This window comes from Nicotiana tabacum, chromosome 13 (assembly GCF_000715075.1).
Source record: "Nicotiana tabacum cultivar K326 chromosome 13, ASM71507v2, whole genome shotgun sequence".
Taxonomy (NCBI): Eukaryota; Viridiplantae; Streptophyta; class Magnoliopsida; order Solanales; family Solanaceae; genus Nicotiana; species Nicotiana tabacum.
In genome coordinates this window covers 113,484,478-113,500,158 of record NC_134092.1, presented here as the reverse complement: position 1 = coordinate 113,500,158, position 15,681 = coordinate 113,484,478, and the positions used below count along the sequence as shown (strand labels likewise).

The window sequence follows — 15,681 nt, the reverse complement described above, 5'->3', positions numbered from 1 at the left end:
TCAAGATAAGATACTAAATTCTCAACTTCAGAAGTGGGATGAAAAATAAAATATGCAAATCCTGAGTTGGCTTGAAATACGTTCAAATGAAAAAGAAGGTACACTATTATGATAGGAACAGTCTAAGGAGAGTAACTTTGGCACATAAAAAATATGGTTTGCATTGAGCAATCAATTAATACTAGGCTACAAAACTCGAGATTATAATGAAGTTTTTCAAGTACCTACAGTAGTGTAAGATCAACTCCTTGACGGAAGGTAATTTTGGTATAAGATCGGAAAAAACTGTTCCATCAATGGCTGCCCTCTTAAATTCTAATATTCAATGAACGATTATTCCACCACCATATGAATAGAACCTGCGTTATCTCGGTTCAGATTAACAATTTTGGTGCATAGGAAATTTGAACTTCCTCAACTCGGCAACATAATATATTGAGATACAAAAGGTTAGCCAGATGTGAGACGACTGAATCCAGAACAATATTGAAATGATATCGTCGTGATCATTTCATTTTATTTTGCTTTTTAATAAAACGGTAAAACTATTATATTTTTATTAAATTTGTAACTTTAGTTCTTCCAGATTTACATAATTCCCAATCTCTAAATTTAATTTTGTAAGTCTGGGATAGAGTTCCATTTTGACTGTCGAGTTACATTATTTTAACTCTATTTTGACACAATAGTTTGATGGATCACCTCGAGTTCAAATTAAATTAAGTCAACACACAATTATAACTCAATCCATCTAAACTTTGGACAAATTGAACGTTTCTAAAAGATGGTGGATTTTACCATCTCTCAAGAAAATAGTAGTATTAGTTGCGAATCAACGGGCATCATTTTACCCATGAATTAAAGGTTACTCACGCAGTTGAAGGGCATGTTAGTTAATTACAAATCTTGTTCCATTTCGAATCAGTTTTAGTAAAATACATCAAGTTATCTTAGAAGTTGATCTTGGTTACTGCATCAGATTTTTGCAAAGATAATGGTCAATTTTCTGGAAATTATGTTTCACTATTCAGCAAATTTTTGTTAAAGCCAAATGAGATTTTAATGTTGACAATAGTTGGCAAGTTCCATATTTATTTTAAGATTATATTAGGAATTTTTCTTTCCTATACAATATTTGAAACTTATTTATCAAAATTCTCCTAGTTTTTTATATTACCCGCCCTAAACAAGGATTGCTTACAATTTATATACAATCTACTGTTAGTGCCTTAAATTAGGGGATTTTGTTATCCGAGTTTATAATTAAAAAATATTCAGTTGTTAAACAGAAATTTAATGGGATATAGCGTAGCTTCTTCAAAACAAAAACCATGAAGCCGTTAATAATTATTTTCATACAACATTCAAATAAAAATATATATAGCTACAACATAATACAACTTAAATATAGTTTACATACAACTATAATACAACTTTAATGCAATTTCGTAATTATATTGTATGCCATGTGTTCTTCTTCTTCTTCAATATGAAATTCAACCAAAATCAAGTTTAATCTTCACCAAATACCATGAAAATTGAGATATAAACTCCAAACAATATTCCCAATTGTTTGCAACAACACCCAATCCAAACAAATAATGGTTTTTGAAAATCCAAATTCGAATCAAAGCCTTTTAATGGCTGTCAATGCTGGAGAGTCAAACACCTTCAAAATTTATTGATTGACATATCAATTTGAACACCTATTGTGCAACATGAAAGGAAATTGCTAAGTTAAAACACTATAGTAAAACGATTGAAATCCATTGATAAATTCTATTAAAAATATATACAACATGAAAGGATAAAAAGTAAAGAACATCAGAGGAAGAAAAATTGGGAAAAGAACAGAGAATATGAGATAGAGACAGACAGAGACGAAGAGAGAGAACATGGATGGGAAATAACTAATTCCTTATTCAATTACTAATATAAGGGGATACTCATTTAAAACTAATTTGTATATAATTGATAAATTGTATATGACCATGTAATTAAGTTAAAACTTGATTAAGGAGGGTAATAAAGTTTCATATGTAGTATAGGAAGGTAAAAATCCCATTATATTATTGGCTAGAGTTCTATTGTACTAATGAAAAGAACTACTTGAGTCAATTTATAAAGGATCTAAGCTACTTTTCTATGAGTCCTTGTTTGGTTACATGCTTCTTCGATAGTGAACAAGAAGTGAAGAGACAGAGCAGAGCAGGCAAAGATAAGAGAAAGAGTAATGTAAATGGGGCTAAAAGGGATTTAGAATGATAGGAATAAATGCAATTGAGATTTAGGAGAACAAACTTAAAACCAATTTGACAACAATGAGAACTTAGTCAATCCCTTTGAGGAATGGAAGAGGAAAGAACACTAGCATAAATTTAGTTTTACAGGTCCCATTATATAAAAGTTGAGTTTTACAATCCACAAGAGACTGATCATTTTCAGTTCCATCCAGCCTCAATGTTCTTTCTAAAAGGCATAATAAACATATGTTGGCAGCCATTAATCATAAGGTATTTGAATATAAGCTGCATCACAGACAAATGGAATGTCTGCATACATCCCTGCGAGGGCGCATCTTATGCACTCTAAAACTGTGAACAGATAGGCAAATGCGACGGCGGTCCAAAAATGCATGCCAACTTTGCCCCAGTACACGGCAAGCGGCATCCAACGGCTTATAGTCCCAATAACCTGCAGGGCAATCTCAAGTAGCATCCCCATCACCACATGGAACCTAAAGAAATGAGGCCATTCCTTTCTCCTCACTACACCAAGATAAGCAACAAAGAAGTATGCCATTAGAAACCAGCTTGGTAATCTCCCAATTGCTCCCAGGAAAGGGTATGTCAGAAACTCAAGATCTTCCAAAAAGGGGTGGAGATGATATGCCGTCTCAGCATACATCCAAGTCTCGTGAAGAGGCATCAAATAAGGGAGGCATGCTAAGGTTCTCCACCACCACCTTGGCTTTGTGGTCATCGCAGGGAATCTGTAACTATATGGGACATCTTTTGACGCTCTAGGGGCAAGGGAATATTGGCTTCGCCTTGGTAATTGAGGTATAGCATGCAAAAGGCCACCATATTCACCACCGAAAAGAGGTGATGATGCAGAAGAAAGATCAAGGAAGCTGAATCCTGCAATGACAACTCAACTTTAAAAGGTTAACTAGCTTTTAATTATTTCAACTACTAGAGCCAACAAAAAAATAATTATACTATGAGCTTGTAGAGCTGAGATTTAATGCTCAAGTATCTGTACCACTTTGTTCTCTCTATCATGCTTCTTATAACACAGAATGCTAAAGAACTACATTTGACGTACCATAAACCCTTTGTCCCCTAATCTTTTTAGTTTTTACAGTATTCAAGCTTTGCACATTTGTCTGTTTGAAGTGCATGAGAACAGTAAAAAAAAGTGAGCTTTGCACATTTGTCTGTTTGAAGTGCATGAGAACAGTAAAAAAAGTGAATGGAAGGATACACATCTCTAATAAACTACACCATCAAGAACGGATCGAGCCATTTCACTTTTTAGTTTTAAGTCTTTTAGGAAAAAAAGAACAACATATTTCTCCTTAAAGACGGAGAAAACAAGAATACCTTTTAAGAATATAACGCCACACCATCACAGCTAAATCAACTTGCTTACATGCATTTTAAGAGCTTATGAATAGCTCAAGGACAAATTAAGTCGTCTAACATGCAGTCACAGGCTACATATTTAAAGATGTTATATCACAAGCTCAAATATTATCCTCAACTCTTGAACCCTAAAAAGAAGGCCCAAGAATAGACCCAGTTTTGCCACAATTTTTAAAATCAAGACAAGTTGGTGGGATAAAAAGTGAAAGGAGAAAGAAATAGAGGAATGAAGGGGTAAGTCCTAGCATAACAGGTGGTGAGATATTTGGTCGCTTGGAAAATATAGAGCTGGAAAAATTAAATAACAAGGAGACATTTCTAGTTAGCTGTGATTTGTCATTTGAAAGTCATAGTAAGCTGACATTGTTGAAATCACATGGCTTATTTCTAGCCCCGGGTACTTAAAGCATACGAGAGATTTTAAGGCCCCGTTTGTTTTGTTTTTTTAGGATTAAGATGCTTCAATCTGAATTAGTTCTAATTATTAAGATGTTGTATCTAAATCTGAACACTGGATAATTAAAAGTCTGTTTCTCAGTATCTAAATGTGTATAATTTATCTCATTAAAAATGCTAATAAATAAAATAATAATTTATTTTGAAATAGTAAATTTATAATTAAACATTATATCCACAAAGTATTACAAAAAATATCTTAACTTGCAAGGTATTGTAAAAATTATTTGTTTGATAAGAACATTCTAAAAGCTCACGGTGATGGTGATGATCAATAGTGATGATTGTGAAGTGGTGGTAGGGGTGATTGTGGTTGGTACAAATGGCTGATCATGGTAGTTGTGCAGTGGTGGCAGGTGGTAGGTGTGTGGTTGAGATGGTGGCTAGCAGCAAAGGTTGTTACTAGTGGTGGTTGGCAGTTGTGAATATGTGGTGAAGGTTAGTGATTGTGGTGGTCGGGTGTTATTAAAAGCGCGCGCTGTGAGAAGGCACGGGAGAAAATATGTTATTGATATTGGATGATAAATACAATACAAGAGGCCCCTATTTATAGCTATACACTACAAGGAGATAAAACTCCTCTTCCAATGTAGGACAAGACTACATTATACATATCTATAAACTAACACTCTCACTCAAGCCGGTGCATACACATCATATGTACCGAGCTTGTTACACATGTAACTAATACGAGAACCAGTAAGAGACTTAGTGAAAATATCTGCTAGTTGATCATTCGACTTTACAAACTTTGTAACAATATCTTCTGAAAGTATTTTTTCTCTGACAAAGTGACAGTCGATCTCAATGTGTTTAGTCCTCTCATGGAACACCGAATTTAACGCAATATGAAGAGCAGCTTGGTTATCACACACTAGTTCCATCTTGCTGATTTCTCCGAACTTTAACTCCTTGAGCAACTGCTTGACCCAAACTAACTCACAAGTCGCCATAGCCATGGCCCGATATTCGGCTTCGGCGCTAGATCGAGCAACTACATTCTGTTTCTTGCTATTCCACGAGACCAAATTACCTCCTACTAGAACACAATATCCAGACGTAGAACGTCTATCAAAAGGTGATCCTGCCTAATCAGCATCTGTGTACCCTCGATCCTCAAATAGTAATCCTTTGCCTGGAGCTGACTTTATATACCGAAGAATGCGAACAACTGCATCCCAGTGACTATCACATGGAGAATCCATAAACTGACTTACAACACTCACTGGAAAAGAAATGTCAGGTCTAGTCACTGTGAGGTAATTCAATTTGCCAACCAACCTCCTATATCTCGTAGGGTCTCTAAGAGGCTCCCCATGTACAGGCAGAAGCTTAGCATTCAGATCCATAGGAAAGTCAATAGGTATGCAACCCATCATTCCAGTCTCCTCAAGAATGTCTAAGGCATACTTCCGCTGTGAAATAACAATACCTGAGCTAGACTGAGCGACCTCAATACCTAGAAAATACTTCAATCTGCCCAGATCCTAAGTCTGGAAGTGCTGAAAGAGATATTCCTTCAGATTAGTAATACCATCCTGATCATTACCAGTAATAACAATATCATCAACATAAACCACTAGATAAATACACAGATTAGGAGCAGAATGCCGATAAAACACAGAGTGATCAGCCTCACTACGAGTCATGCCGAACTCCTGAATAATTGTGCTGAACTTACCAAACCAAGCTCGAGGGGACTGTTTCAAACCATATAGTGACCTGCGCAATCTGCACACACAACCATTAAACTCCCCTGAGCAACAAAACCAGGTGGTTGCTCCATATAAACTTCTTCCTCAAGATCACCGTGGAGAAAAGCATTCTTAATGTCTAACTGATAAAGAGGCCAATGACGTACAACAGCCATGGACAAAAAGAGACGAATAGATGCTACTTTAGCCACGGGAGAGAAAGTATCACTATAATCAAGCCCAAAAATCTGAGTATATCCTTTTGCAACAAGACGAGCCTTAAGCCGATCAATCTGGCCATCCGGGCCGACTTTGACTACATAAACCCAACGACAACCAACAGTAGACTTACCTGCAGGAAGAGGAACAAGCTCCCAAGTGTCACTCGCATGTAAAGCAGACATCTCGTCAATCATAGCATGTCGCCATCCTGGAGGAGATAGTGCCTCACCTGTAGACTTAGGGATAGAAACAGTGGACAAAGAAGATATTAAAGCATAATGTGGTGACGACAGACGATGATAACTTACACCGACATAATGGGGATTAGGATTAAGTGTGGATCGTACACCTTTGCGGAGTGCAATTGATTGACTAAGAGGAGACAAGTCCGCAGTAGGTGCAGAATCTGATGCGGGGCGTGAATCACCTGGGCCTGATGCTGGATGTGGACGACGATGATAAGTCAAGAATGGTGGAGCTGCAGAAGGTTGAACTGGATTATGTGGAGGAACTGGAACTATAGGTGGTGGAGCTACAACCGGAGCTGTAGGTGGTGGAGCTGGAGCTATAGGTGGTAGAGCTACAACTGGAGCTGTAGGTGGTGGAGCTGGAGTGACTGAATCTCCAAAAGATGAAACTGGTAGTATCTCAGAAATATCTAAGTGATGACCTGAACCTGTGAAGTATGATTGGGTTTCAAAGAAGGTAACATCAGCGGACATAAAGTACCGCTGGAGGTCAGGAGAGTAGCATCGATACCCCTTTTGTGTTCTCGAGAAACCCAGAAATACGCATTTAAGAGCACGAGGAGCTAACTTATCTGTTCCTGGAGTAAGGTTATGGACAAAACAAGTGCTTCCAAAGATACGGGGTGGAAGAGAGAATAAAGGTAAATGGGGAAACATGACAGAGAATGGAACTTGGTTCTGGATAGCTGAAGATGGCATACGATTAATAAGATAGCAAGATGTAAGAACGGCATCCCCCAAAAACGCAACGGAGCATGAGATTGTATGAGTAGGGTACGAGCAGTTTCAATAAGATGTCTATTCTTTCTTTCAGCTACCCCATTTTGTTGAGATGTGTACGGACAAGATGTTTGATGAATAATCCCATGAGATTTCATAAACTGCTGAAATGGGGAAGACAAATACTCTCGGGCATTATCACTACGAAATGTGCGAATAGAAACCCCAAATTGATTTTGAATTTCAGCGTGGAAGGTCTGGAAAATAGAAAACAGCTCATATCGATTTTTTATCAAAAATATCCAAGTGCACCTGGAATAATCATCAATGAAACTGACAAAGTAGCGGAATCCTAAGGTGGAACTGACCCGACTAGGACCCCAAATATCTGAATGGACTAAAGTAAAAGGTGACTCTGCTCGATTATCAAGACGTCGAGGGAAATGGGAGCGGGTATGCTTACCGAGCTGACATGACTCACACTCTAGAGCTGACAAGTGAGATAAACCAGATACCATTTTCTGAAATTTTGACAAACTGGGATGTCCCAACCGTTTATGTAATAAATCTGGTGAATCAGTAACAGGACAAGTTGTAGAAGGAAGACAAGATGTGAGTCCATGTGATTTAGCAAGGATAAGGTAATAAAGTCCATTTGATTCACGCCCGGTACCAATGATCCGCCCCGTACTGCGTTCCTGTATAAAAACATGGTCATCAAGAAATAAAACAGCGCATTTAAGTGATTTGGCTAAGCGACTAACAGCTATGAGATTAAAAGAACTATTGGGAACATAAAGGACTGAATCTAAAGGTAAGGAAGGAAGTGGGCTTGCTTGACCTATTGCAGTTGCAATGGTTTGAGACCCATTGGCCATTGTGACTTTTGGAAGAAATTGAGAATACGAAATAGTAGTGAAAAGAGATTTGTTACCAGAAATATGATCTGATGCACCTGAATCAATGACCCAAAACTCAGAGGATGAAGATTGGGAGAAACAAGTCACGCTATTACCTGTTTGAACAACAGAAGCTATCTCAGAAGATGTCTGCTTACATGCTTTATAATGAAGGAACTCAATATACTCTGCTAAAGAAACCATCCGACTATTCAAAGCATCGGTTCCCATGTCGCTACAATTTGTAGTAGTAGGGTTAACTTGAAATAGTGGAAATAAGTAACTCCTGTGAGAAAACTGAAGAAATAGCTTGAAAAACACTGTTTACAGCAGGAAAACAGAATATTGTTCTGTGCCGGAACACTGTTCACGCCGAAAACACTGTAGCTCGCTGGAAAATTCCAAAGTTGTCGGAATTTGTTGTAACCAGGATGGATAGACTCGGAATTCCTTTGCGAGCAAGCTGTCCTGAAGAAATATTTTCAAAAAAATGGCCAGGAAGGTCACTGTTCACGCCGGAAAAATATAAAAGTGGCCGGAATTTGATTTGAATTAGATGGGTAGGCTCGGAATTTTGAGGAGAACACACTGTCCTGAAGAAGCTTCGCGAAAAAATGGCCGGAAAGTGACCGGAACCCTCGCCGGAAAAGTTGTTACCGGCGCGTGGAGGAGCGTGGCGGCTTTTCTGCCGGATAAAATTTCAGGGGTTGGTAGTCGGAGGGTGATCTACCTCGTGGTGGTGTTGGTTTTAACACAACACCGACAGAAAGTGACTTTCACTTAGACAAGCCTTAGGTCACCGGAAAAATTACACGATGACTAAGTTCTTTCTTCCCGGTTAACGCTGGAATGACGCACAGCGATCTTTTCTCACGAATGCTCTGATACCATGTGAGAAGGCACGGGAGAAAATATGTTATTGATATTGGATGATAAATACAATACAAGAGGCCCCTATTTATAGCTATACACTACAAGGAGATATTACTCCTCTTCCAATGTGGGACAAGACTACACTATCGCTTTAAAGCGCAGAAGCGACGCGAGGGGGTCTGCGCCTTTCTGCCCTAAAGCGCGATATCTGTAAATAAGCGCACGCTTCACCCTAAAAAGCGAGAAGCGAGGCGATGTAAAAAAGCGAGAAAAGCTCGCTTAAGCGAGGTCCAGTCGCTGCCTAGGGTATTTTTTAAAAAAGAATTGCAAATACACTTGCACACATTTCTTCCAAACACATCTGCTTCTCTGCTGCAAAGCGAGCGATGACTGAAACCTTCGACTTCTCTTGTGCTCTTCACGTAAGTTTCTCTTCTTCTCTTCTTCTCCTTCAGTTCTTTGTTCTCTTCTCTTCCTCTTCTGATTTTCTCTGCTTCACTGTTCACTGTTCGACTCCTCTCCTCTTTTCTATTTTTTTCCGTTCTTATTTCTCTGTTCTGCGCTGTTTTCTAATTTATGATTGTGCTCTGTTTTTTTTTAATTTCTGTTGTTCACTGTTCGACTCCTCTCCTCTTTTCTCTTCTTCTTTTCTATTTTTAGTTCTTATTTCTCTGTTCAGCCCTGTTTTCTAATTTATGCTTGTGCTCTTTTTCTTTTTTTTTATTTCTGCTGTTCACTATGCTTCTGCACTGTTTTTCTGCTGTACACTGTTATGCCATGTTTTAACAGTTCTTTTTTTTTTTTTTTTTTTTGGTTGTTCATTGTAGTAAATTCAATCTTATTATTCCATGGCATCAAGCCAAAAAAAAAGATCCAACTTGGGCGTATGGAGTTGCAATTGGCAGTAGCACAAAAGTGCAATGTATCTTTTGTCAAAATATATATAACAGTGGAATACATCGTCACAAGAAACATCTAATTGGTGGTTTTAGAGATGTCAAAGTATGTCCAAGTGTTCCGGATTCTGTTAAGGAAGAAATGAGAGCGTATGTTGCAAAAAAAATGAGTTAAAAATTCAAAGAGCCACAGAGCATCTATGATTAATCTTGTTGATGAAGATAGTCAAATGGACGAGGATGACTTTGAAGCCAATGATATATCAATGGGGCAGCCTCCCTCAAAATCTCAAAGAAAGAATTCAACAAGTGGAAGTGGATCATCCACCGGTAGCAATGTGAAAGGTCCTCTTAATCTTTATTTCTCGCAAAAACCAAATGAAAAGAGAAAAGGTGAAGCTGTTGATTTAAATTCTTGTAGGAAGAGTTTAAGAGAGAGCGCTGTAGATGCTTTTGCTAGGTGGATGTATGATGTGGGGCTCCCTTTCAATTGTGTCAATTGCACCGATAGTTTTGGGGAATTCATTGAGGCCGTAGGCCAATATGGCCCATGAATAAAACCCCCTATCTATTACGAAGTAAGAGTTCCTCGTCTAAAAAGAAGGTGGAAAAGACAACAAGATTGTCGAGGAGCATAAGGTGCAATGGAAAACGTATGGATGTTCCATTATGATGGATAATGGACAGCAAAAAATGGGAAAATGATCATTAATGTTTTGGTGAATTCTCCGAGAGGTAGTGTGTTTCTTGAATCTTATGATGCTAATGACTCTTCAACCGATTCCAATAAAATGTACAGCTTGTTTGAGAAGACAATATTGAAAGTTGGAAAGGAAAATGTTGTACAAGTTGCTACCGATAATGCAAGTGAGAATAAAAAAGCGGGTGACATGTTGAAGGGAGTGTTCCCGAATATTTTTTGGACTCCTTGTGCTGCACATTGTATCAACTTGATGTTTGGTGACATTTTCAAGTTAGCCCCATATTCTACGGGTGAACAAGTAGTTCTAATTTTCTATTTTAACCTTCATGTTAATTGATTGTACTTATTAACTATGAAATTTGAATTCCTATAGTTTTTGCTAAGGCGGTCAAGATATATTCTTACATTAGTCAGAGGCCGTCGTTGTTGAACATGATGAGGAGATACACAAACCAAAGAAATTTGGTGAAACCGACTAAGACAAGATTCGTAACAGCTATCATGACTTTGGATAGTTTTTACTTGCAAAAGAAAAACTTGCGAACCTTGTTCATGTCAACTGAATGGAGTGGGAGTATCTATGCAAAGGAAGCTCTTGGGAAAGAAGTTGCGAGATATATTGTTGGTCCATATTTTTGGAATGACACTGTTCAAGCACTTAAAGTTGGTAATCCTTTGGTTACTGTACTTCGTTTGGTGGATGGGGAGATAAAACCACCAAAGGGATACATTTATGAAGCCATGGATAGGGCCAAAGAAGCTATTGAGAAGGCATCTGATCATGATAGGAGGAAATATGGGAAAGTTTTTTGAAATCATCGATGAAAGGTGGGCGGTTCAACTTCATCAACCTTTGCATGCAACAAGGCATATTTTGAACCCAGGTTTTTTTTATACAAATAACTAAAATAAGACTTTAGATAAAGAAGTGTGGAGGGGGTATCATGCATGTGTTGCGAGGTTGGTGCCAGATGAAGCGATGCAAGACAAAATAGGGGAAGAGCTTGGTGTGTACATGCAAGCCGATGGAATAATTGGATTAGCTTCGGCCATTAGAGCCATAACCAAATTAGCACCAAGTGAGCAAGTTGTTTCAATTGTTTTTACTCTTTAGAGCTTTAACTTTTAAGTTATTAACTTCTAAAATAATACTTCTACAGTGGTGGATGCAATTTGGTTATAAAGTTCCAAACTTGCAACAATTTGCTATTAGAGTTCAAAGTTTAACTTGTAGCTCATCTGGATGCGAGAGAAATTGGAGTCTTTATGAACATGTGAGAAGTTATATTACATTATTACTAAATTAAAGTGTATCTCAATTATCCTATGTACTCATCTTAATTACTTTCTACAACTTATGTGCAGATTCATACTAAGAAGAGGGATAGGCTTGAGCTAAAGAAACTCAATGATCTCGTGTTCGTTAAATATAATAGAACATTGGCTCGTCATTACAAAGCTCGCAATATCATTGATCCAATTTTGTTGGATAACATTGATGAAGCAAATGAATGGTTAACCGAAGCCCCTCAAAATCATGAAGAAGAATAAGTGTATGCAGGAGAAGATCTCACTTTTGGTTTTAGGGGAAGTACTTTAAGGAGCAAAGAAAGAGTAGCTACAAGTTCAAGTAGAACCCTAATTGAGGAAGCCCCCGATGAAGAAGATGATGACCAATATAATAACTCGAACATGATGACACTTCAAGAGTTTGGAGATCTTGTTGAATAATAGGATGTTGCTCCTTTTGTGATTTGGTTTTGCATTTGCTTAATATGTTATGACTTTTGAGGATTATTGACTATCTAGTTTTAGTATCTATCATTTACTTCTTAATTTAAGAATTGAAACATTTGCTTAATATGTTATTCTTATTGAGTTCTTGGTCATTTATCTATACCTTTTTTTAAAATTTATTTATGTATTAAATTGCGCTTCACATGAAAAAAGCACGCTTCTCGCTTCGGTGAAGCGAGGCCTCCTCGCTTTTTTCCGCTTCTCGCTCTCCAAAACATTGGGTGGTCCTGCGGTGGTAGTGGAACAAAGCTTGTTTTGAAGGGCATAGAAATCACATTATTAGAATAGAATAAATGTCTTCATAATCTGTATTATTGGTGTAATGTAGCCCCTTAGGAAATCTGGATCAGTATGTGGATTTCTTGGACATGCTAGGAGGGATAGGTTAGAAGGTGGATGATGTTGTTTGGGATGTTTTTTGTATCTTTTTATACCATCTTGGTACCTTTTAATACACTTTTACCTTATTAAAAAAATGATTTTAAGATTATATGCAAGATCTTAATGAATCAAGCCAATTAAGAGAAACAAGTGGTTGTAAAAAGAAAAAAAACAAATGCACTTAATGGGAGGAGATTCTGATGATTGAAACCTTCATTAACTAGAAACAAACGAGCTAAGCACAGTGTTATCAAAGGCGAAAAGCACAAAAAAGCTCTAACGTCCATTGGGGCTTTAAGCGCAAAACGCAAATAAAGCGTGGGCTTTAATGAAAAAGGCGCAACGGAATAAAAAGTAAAAATATGCATATAGTCCAAGACTAATCATTATAAGCATGAATAATAAATATATGGACAAAGAAATTGAAAAATAATTCACAATAAAGTGAAATATCAATTGTTTAAGATCATCTTTTCAGGATTACACTCATTGGCAAGGAAAAGTATGACTTAGAGCTTTGATGCGACCACTAAAGCGCCCACAAAGCGAGGTGAAGCGCTCAACGTGTTTTGAGCCTCGCTTCAGGGCTTAAGCGGACAACAACCGACATAAAATCAGATCTATTCTTTGGAAAAATTCAGCTCTCTCCAGTGTTATCAAAGGCGAAAAACGCAAAAAAGCTCTAAGGCCCGTTGGGGCTTTAAGCGCAAAGGGCAAATAAAGCGTGGGCTTTAATGAAAAAAGATGCAACTGGAGGAAAAAGTAAAAATATATATATGTAGTCCAAGACTAATAATTATAAGCATGAATAACAAATATATGGACAAACAAAGTTGAAGAAAAAATAACGATAAAGTGAAATATCAATGTTCAGTGTCGCAGTGTCGCATTTTCAGGATTACACTCATGGACAAGGAAAGTATGCCTTAGAGCCTTGATGCGACACTGAAGCGCCCGCAAAGCGAGGCGAAGCGCTCAACATGTTTTGAGCCTCACTTTAGGGCTTAAGCGCGCCTTTGACAACACTGGCTCTCTCAAGCTAAAGAATAATAGCATGCTGAGTTCGCCCGCTCATTAAGAGACAAAGTATCTATCTAGTTCTGTTGCAGTTATGGCATATGATGCAACGGCGAGCACCATTTCAATAACGCATTTATTATAAATCAGAAATACATACTGAAACAATGACATGCAAAAGGATCAGCACAAAGAATCCATACACACCTTTGGAGCAGGATGTCGGATAGTACCGATGAGGTGCTGGTGAATGTCTAACACATGAGGTTACAACCTTGGAAGGCAGCCTTGATGATGCAGATCCATAGGACTTGGAGATACTTAAGGAGCATCCATTTAGGATCATATTCAATCCCTTAGAGATGTTCTACAAAGAAGAAAAGCCGACAGCACCACAGGGAATGCGGGTTAAAGACCAAACGGACGAAAAATGGAAGGATCTCCATAAACTCTGCGGAGAAGTATCAAAACCAAATGTAGCCTAAATGAAGCAAATGCATATACAATGATTGAATATCAGACGCAGAAGCTGGAAGTGTTCTACCATCAATAATTAGTAAATAATATGGCAAGTCCCCAATTCAGTAGAAATTTGTCTTTATGCATGGAAAGAAATACTTTCCTGCCTCTGTAACCCTGTAGTACAACTTTTATGAATTTATGGCCAACACACACCATTAGTAATGCATAGGGGTGGCAAACGGGCAGGTCAGATCGGATATGGGCGGGACGAAAACGGGTAATGCATAAACAAATAAATTATTCGACCCGACCCATACTTAATATGGATAGAAAATAGGTTAACCGGTGGATAAAATGGATATCCATATTATCTATGGCTTCTTGAATATGATCACTTTTGGGAAAATTACTAGTTACCCAAACTTGAGGAACCCCCAATTTGAGTCTTTGTAAATGTAAAAGTTAAACCAATTGGTTATCTATTTTCTAAGTGGATAATATGAATTTTATCCATATTTGACCCATTTTTAAGAAATTCATTATCCAACCCATTTGTTAATGGATAATATGATAACTATTTCTTTTTCATATCAATTTTGCCACCACTAGTCATGCGTCGCGTGGTCTCAAATACTATAAACTACAGTTATTTTGTACCCATTCAAATTGGCCTTACATTCAAATTGCCCCTACTATACTTAGTAACCAAAAAGAAAGGGGGGAAAAAAAGGTGAAATTGTCCTAGGCTTTCAAGCCAGAAAGACTTCAATAACAAAATAAGGACGGAAACACTCAATTTATTCTGTCAGGTAAAGGGTATTTCAAATGTTGAGCTTGAAATAACTGAATGGTTTGGACATTACATTAGGATGTACAAAACCAACAAGAAGCAATTGAATCTAAACTAATTGAATTTTTCAAAATCTAAACTTTTCTTATTCAAAATTTAGAATAAACATAAATTTAACCGCATAGATGCTCCGAAATGACAGATTCAACAATCTTACTTTCGCAACTATCAATTTTTCAAATTTAAAACCCCTATATTCCAGTGTTACAAGATTATTACTTTGTGGAAGCCGACAAATAGTTGTAAAGGCGAAGACCATAAAATTGAATAATAACAATGCACCCATTTATGCTTTAAAAAATAAAAAGCCCTACATCCCCGAAAACACAAAGGCGAAATTTATTTTTCAAAACAAAAGGTAAGGAAAAGATCGAAATTCGAAACAGAAAGAAGGATTAAATACCTGCTTGAAGGCATAGAGAAAGAAAGATGTGCAGTGCGAGTGAGTGCTCAGAGCTTATCTGTTATGGTGGATTTTGAATATGAGGAAAACGAGCTGTCAATGGGCCGCCGCTCACTTCTAAATTGAGCCCATACATCGGACCAGGTGCATACAAATGAAACCTACAAACCGCATCAATCCGATAATTCGAGTCAGAAACAAAACCGATTATGATTTGGTTTATTTAATTTGGTATTGAAAAAAAAAACCCGATTATATTTGGTTTGATTTGGTTTGGTTTTAATTAAAAAAAGTCAAATCAAAACCAAACTAACCTGACATTATATGTATAGAAGTAGGGATGTACAAAGAAAACTGATAAATCGCACCAAACCGATAATCCGAGTCAAACCGGAAAAAATATCCGATTGTGA

At 37.4% G+C, this 15,681-nt stretch overlaps 1 protein-coding gene across 1 annotated transcript; it reads right to left on the bottom strand.

Annotated features, from left to right (window-relative positions):
• Nucleotides 1-2,341: 2,341 nt before the first annotated feature.
• LOC142161758 (protein TIC 20-I, chloroplastic-like) lies at nucleotides 2,342-15,400 on the bottom strand. The gene is made up of 3 exons (XM_075228335.1): nucleotides 15,269-15,400; nucleotides 13,761-13,920; nucleotides 2,342-3,140 (listed from the first exon to the last, which is right to left on the bottom strand). The coding sequence occupies exons 2-3, from the start codon at nucleotides 13,897-13,899 to the stop codon at nucleotides 2,503-2,505; spliced, it is 777 nt and encodes a 258-aa protein (XP_075084436.1). The 5' UTR covers nucleotides 13,900-13,920; nucleotides 15,269-15,400; the 3' UTR covers nucleotides 2,342-2,502.
• Between the last annotated feature and the right edge of the window lie 281 nt (nucleotides 15,401-15,681).

Bases quoted from the DNA above. Each gene is read 5' to 3' on its own strand.
- LOC142161758 (XM_075228335.1), bottom strand. From the start codon at position 13,899: ATGATCCTAAATGGATGCTCCTTAAGTATCTCCAAGTCCTATGGATCT. The intron at 3,141-13,760 runs GTGTGTATGGAT...TTGTCATTGCAG, and splicing joins TCCGACATCCTGCTCCAAAG to GATTCAGCTTCCTTGATCTT.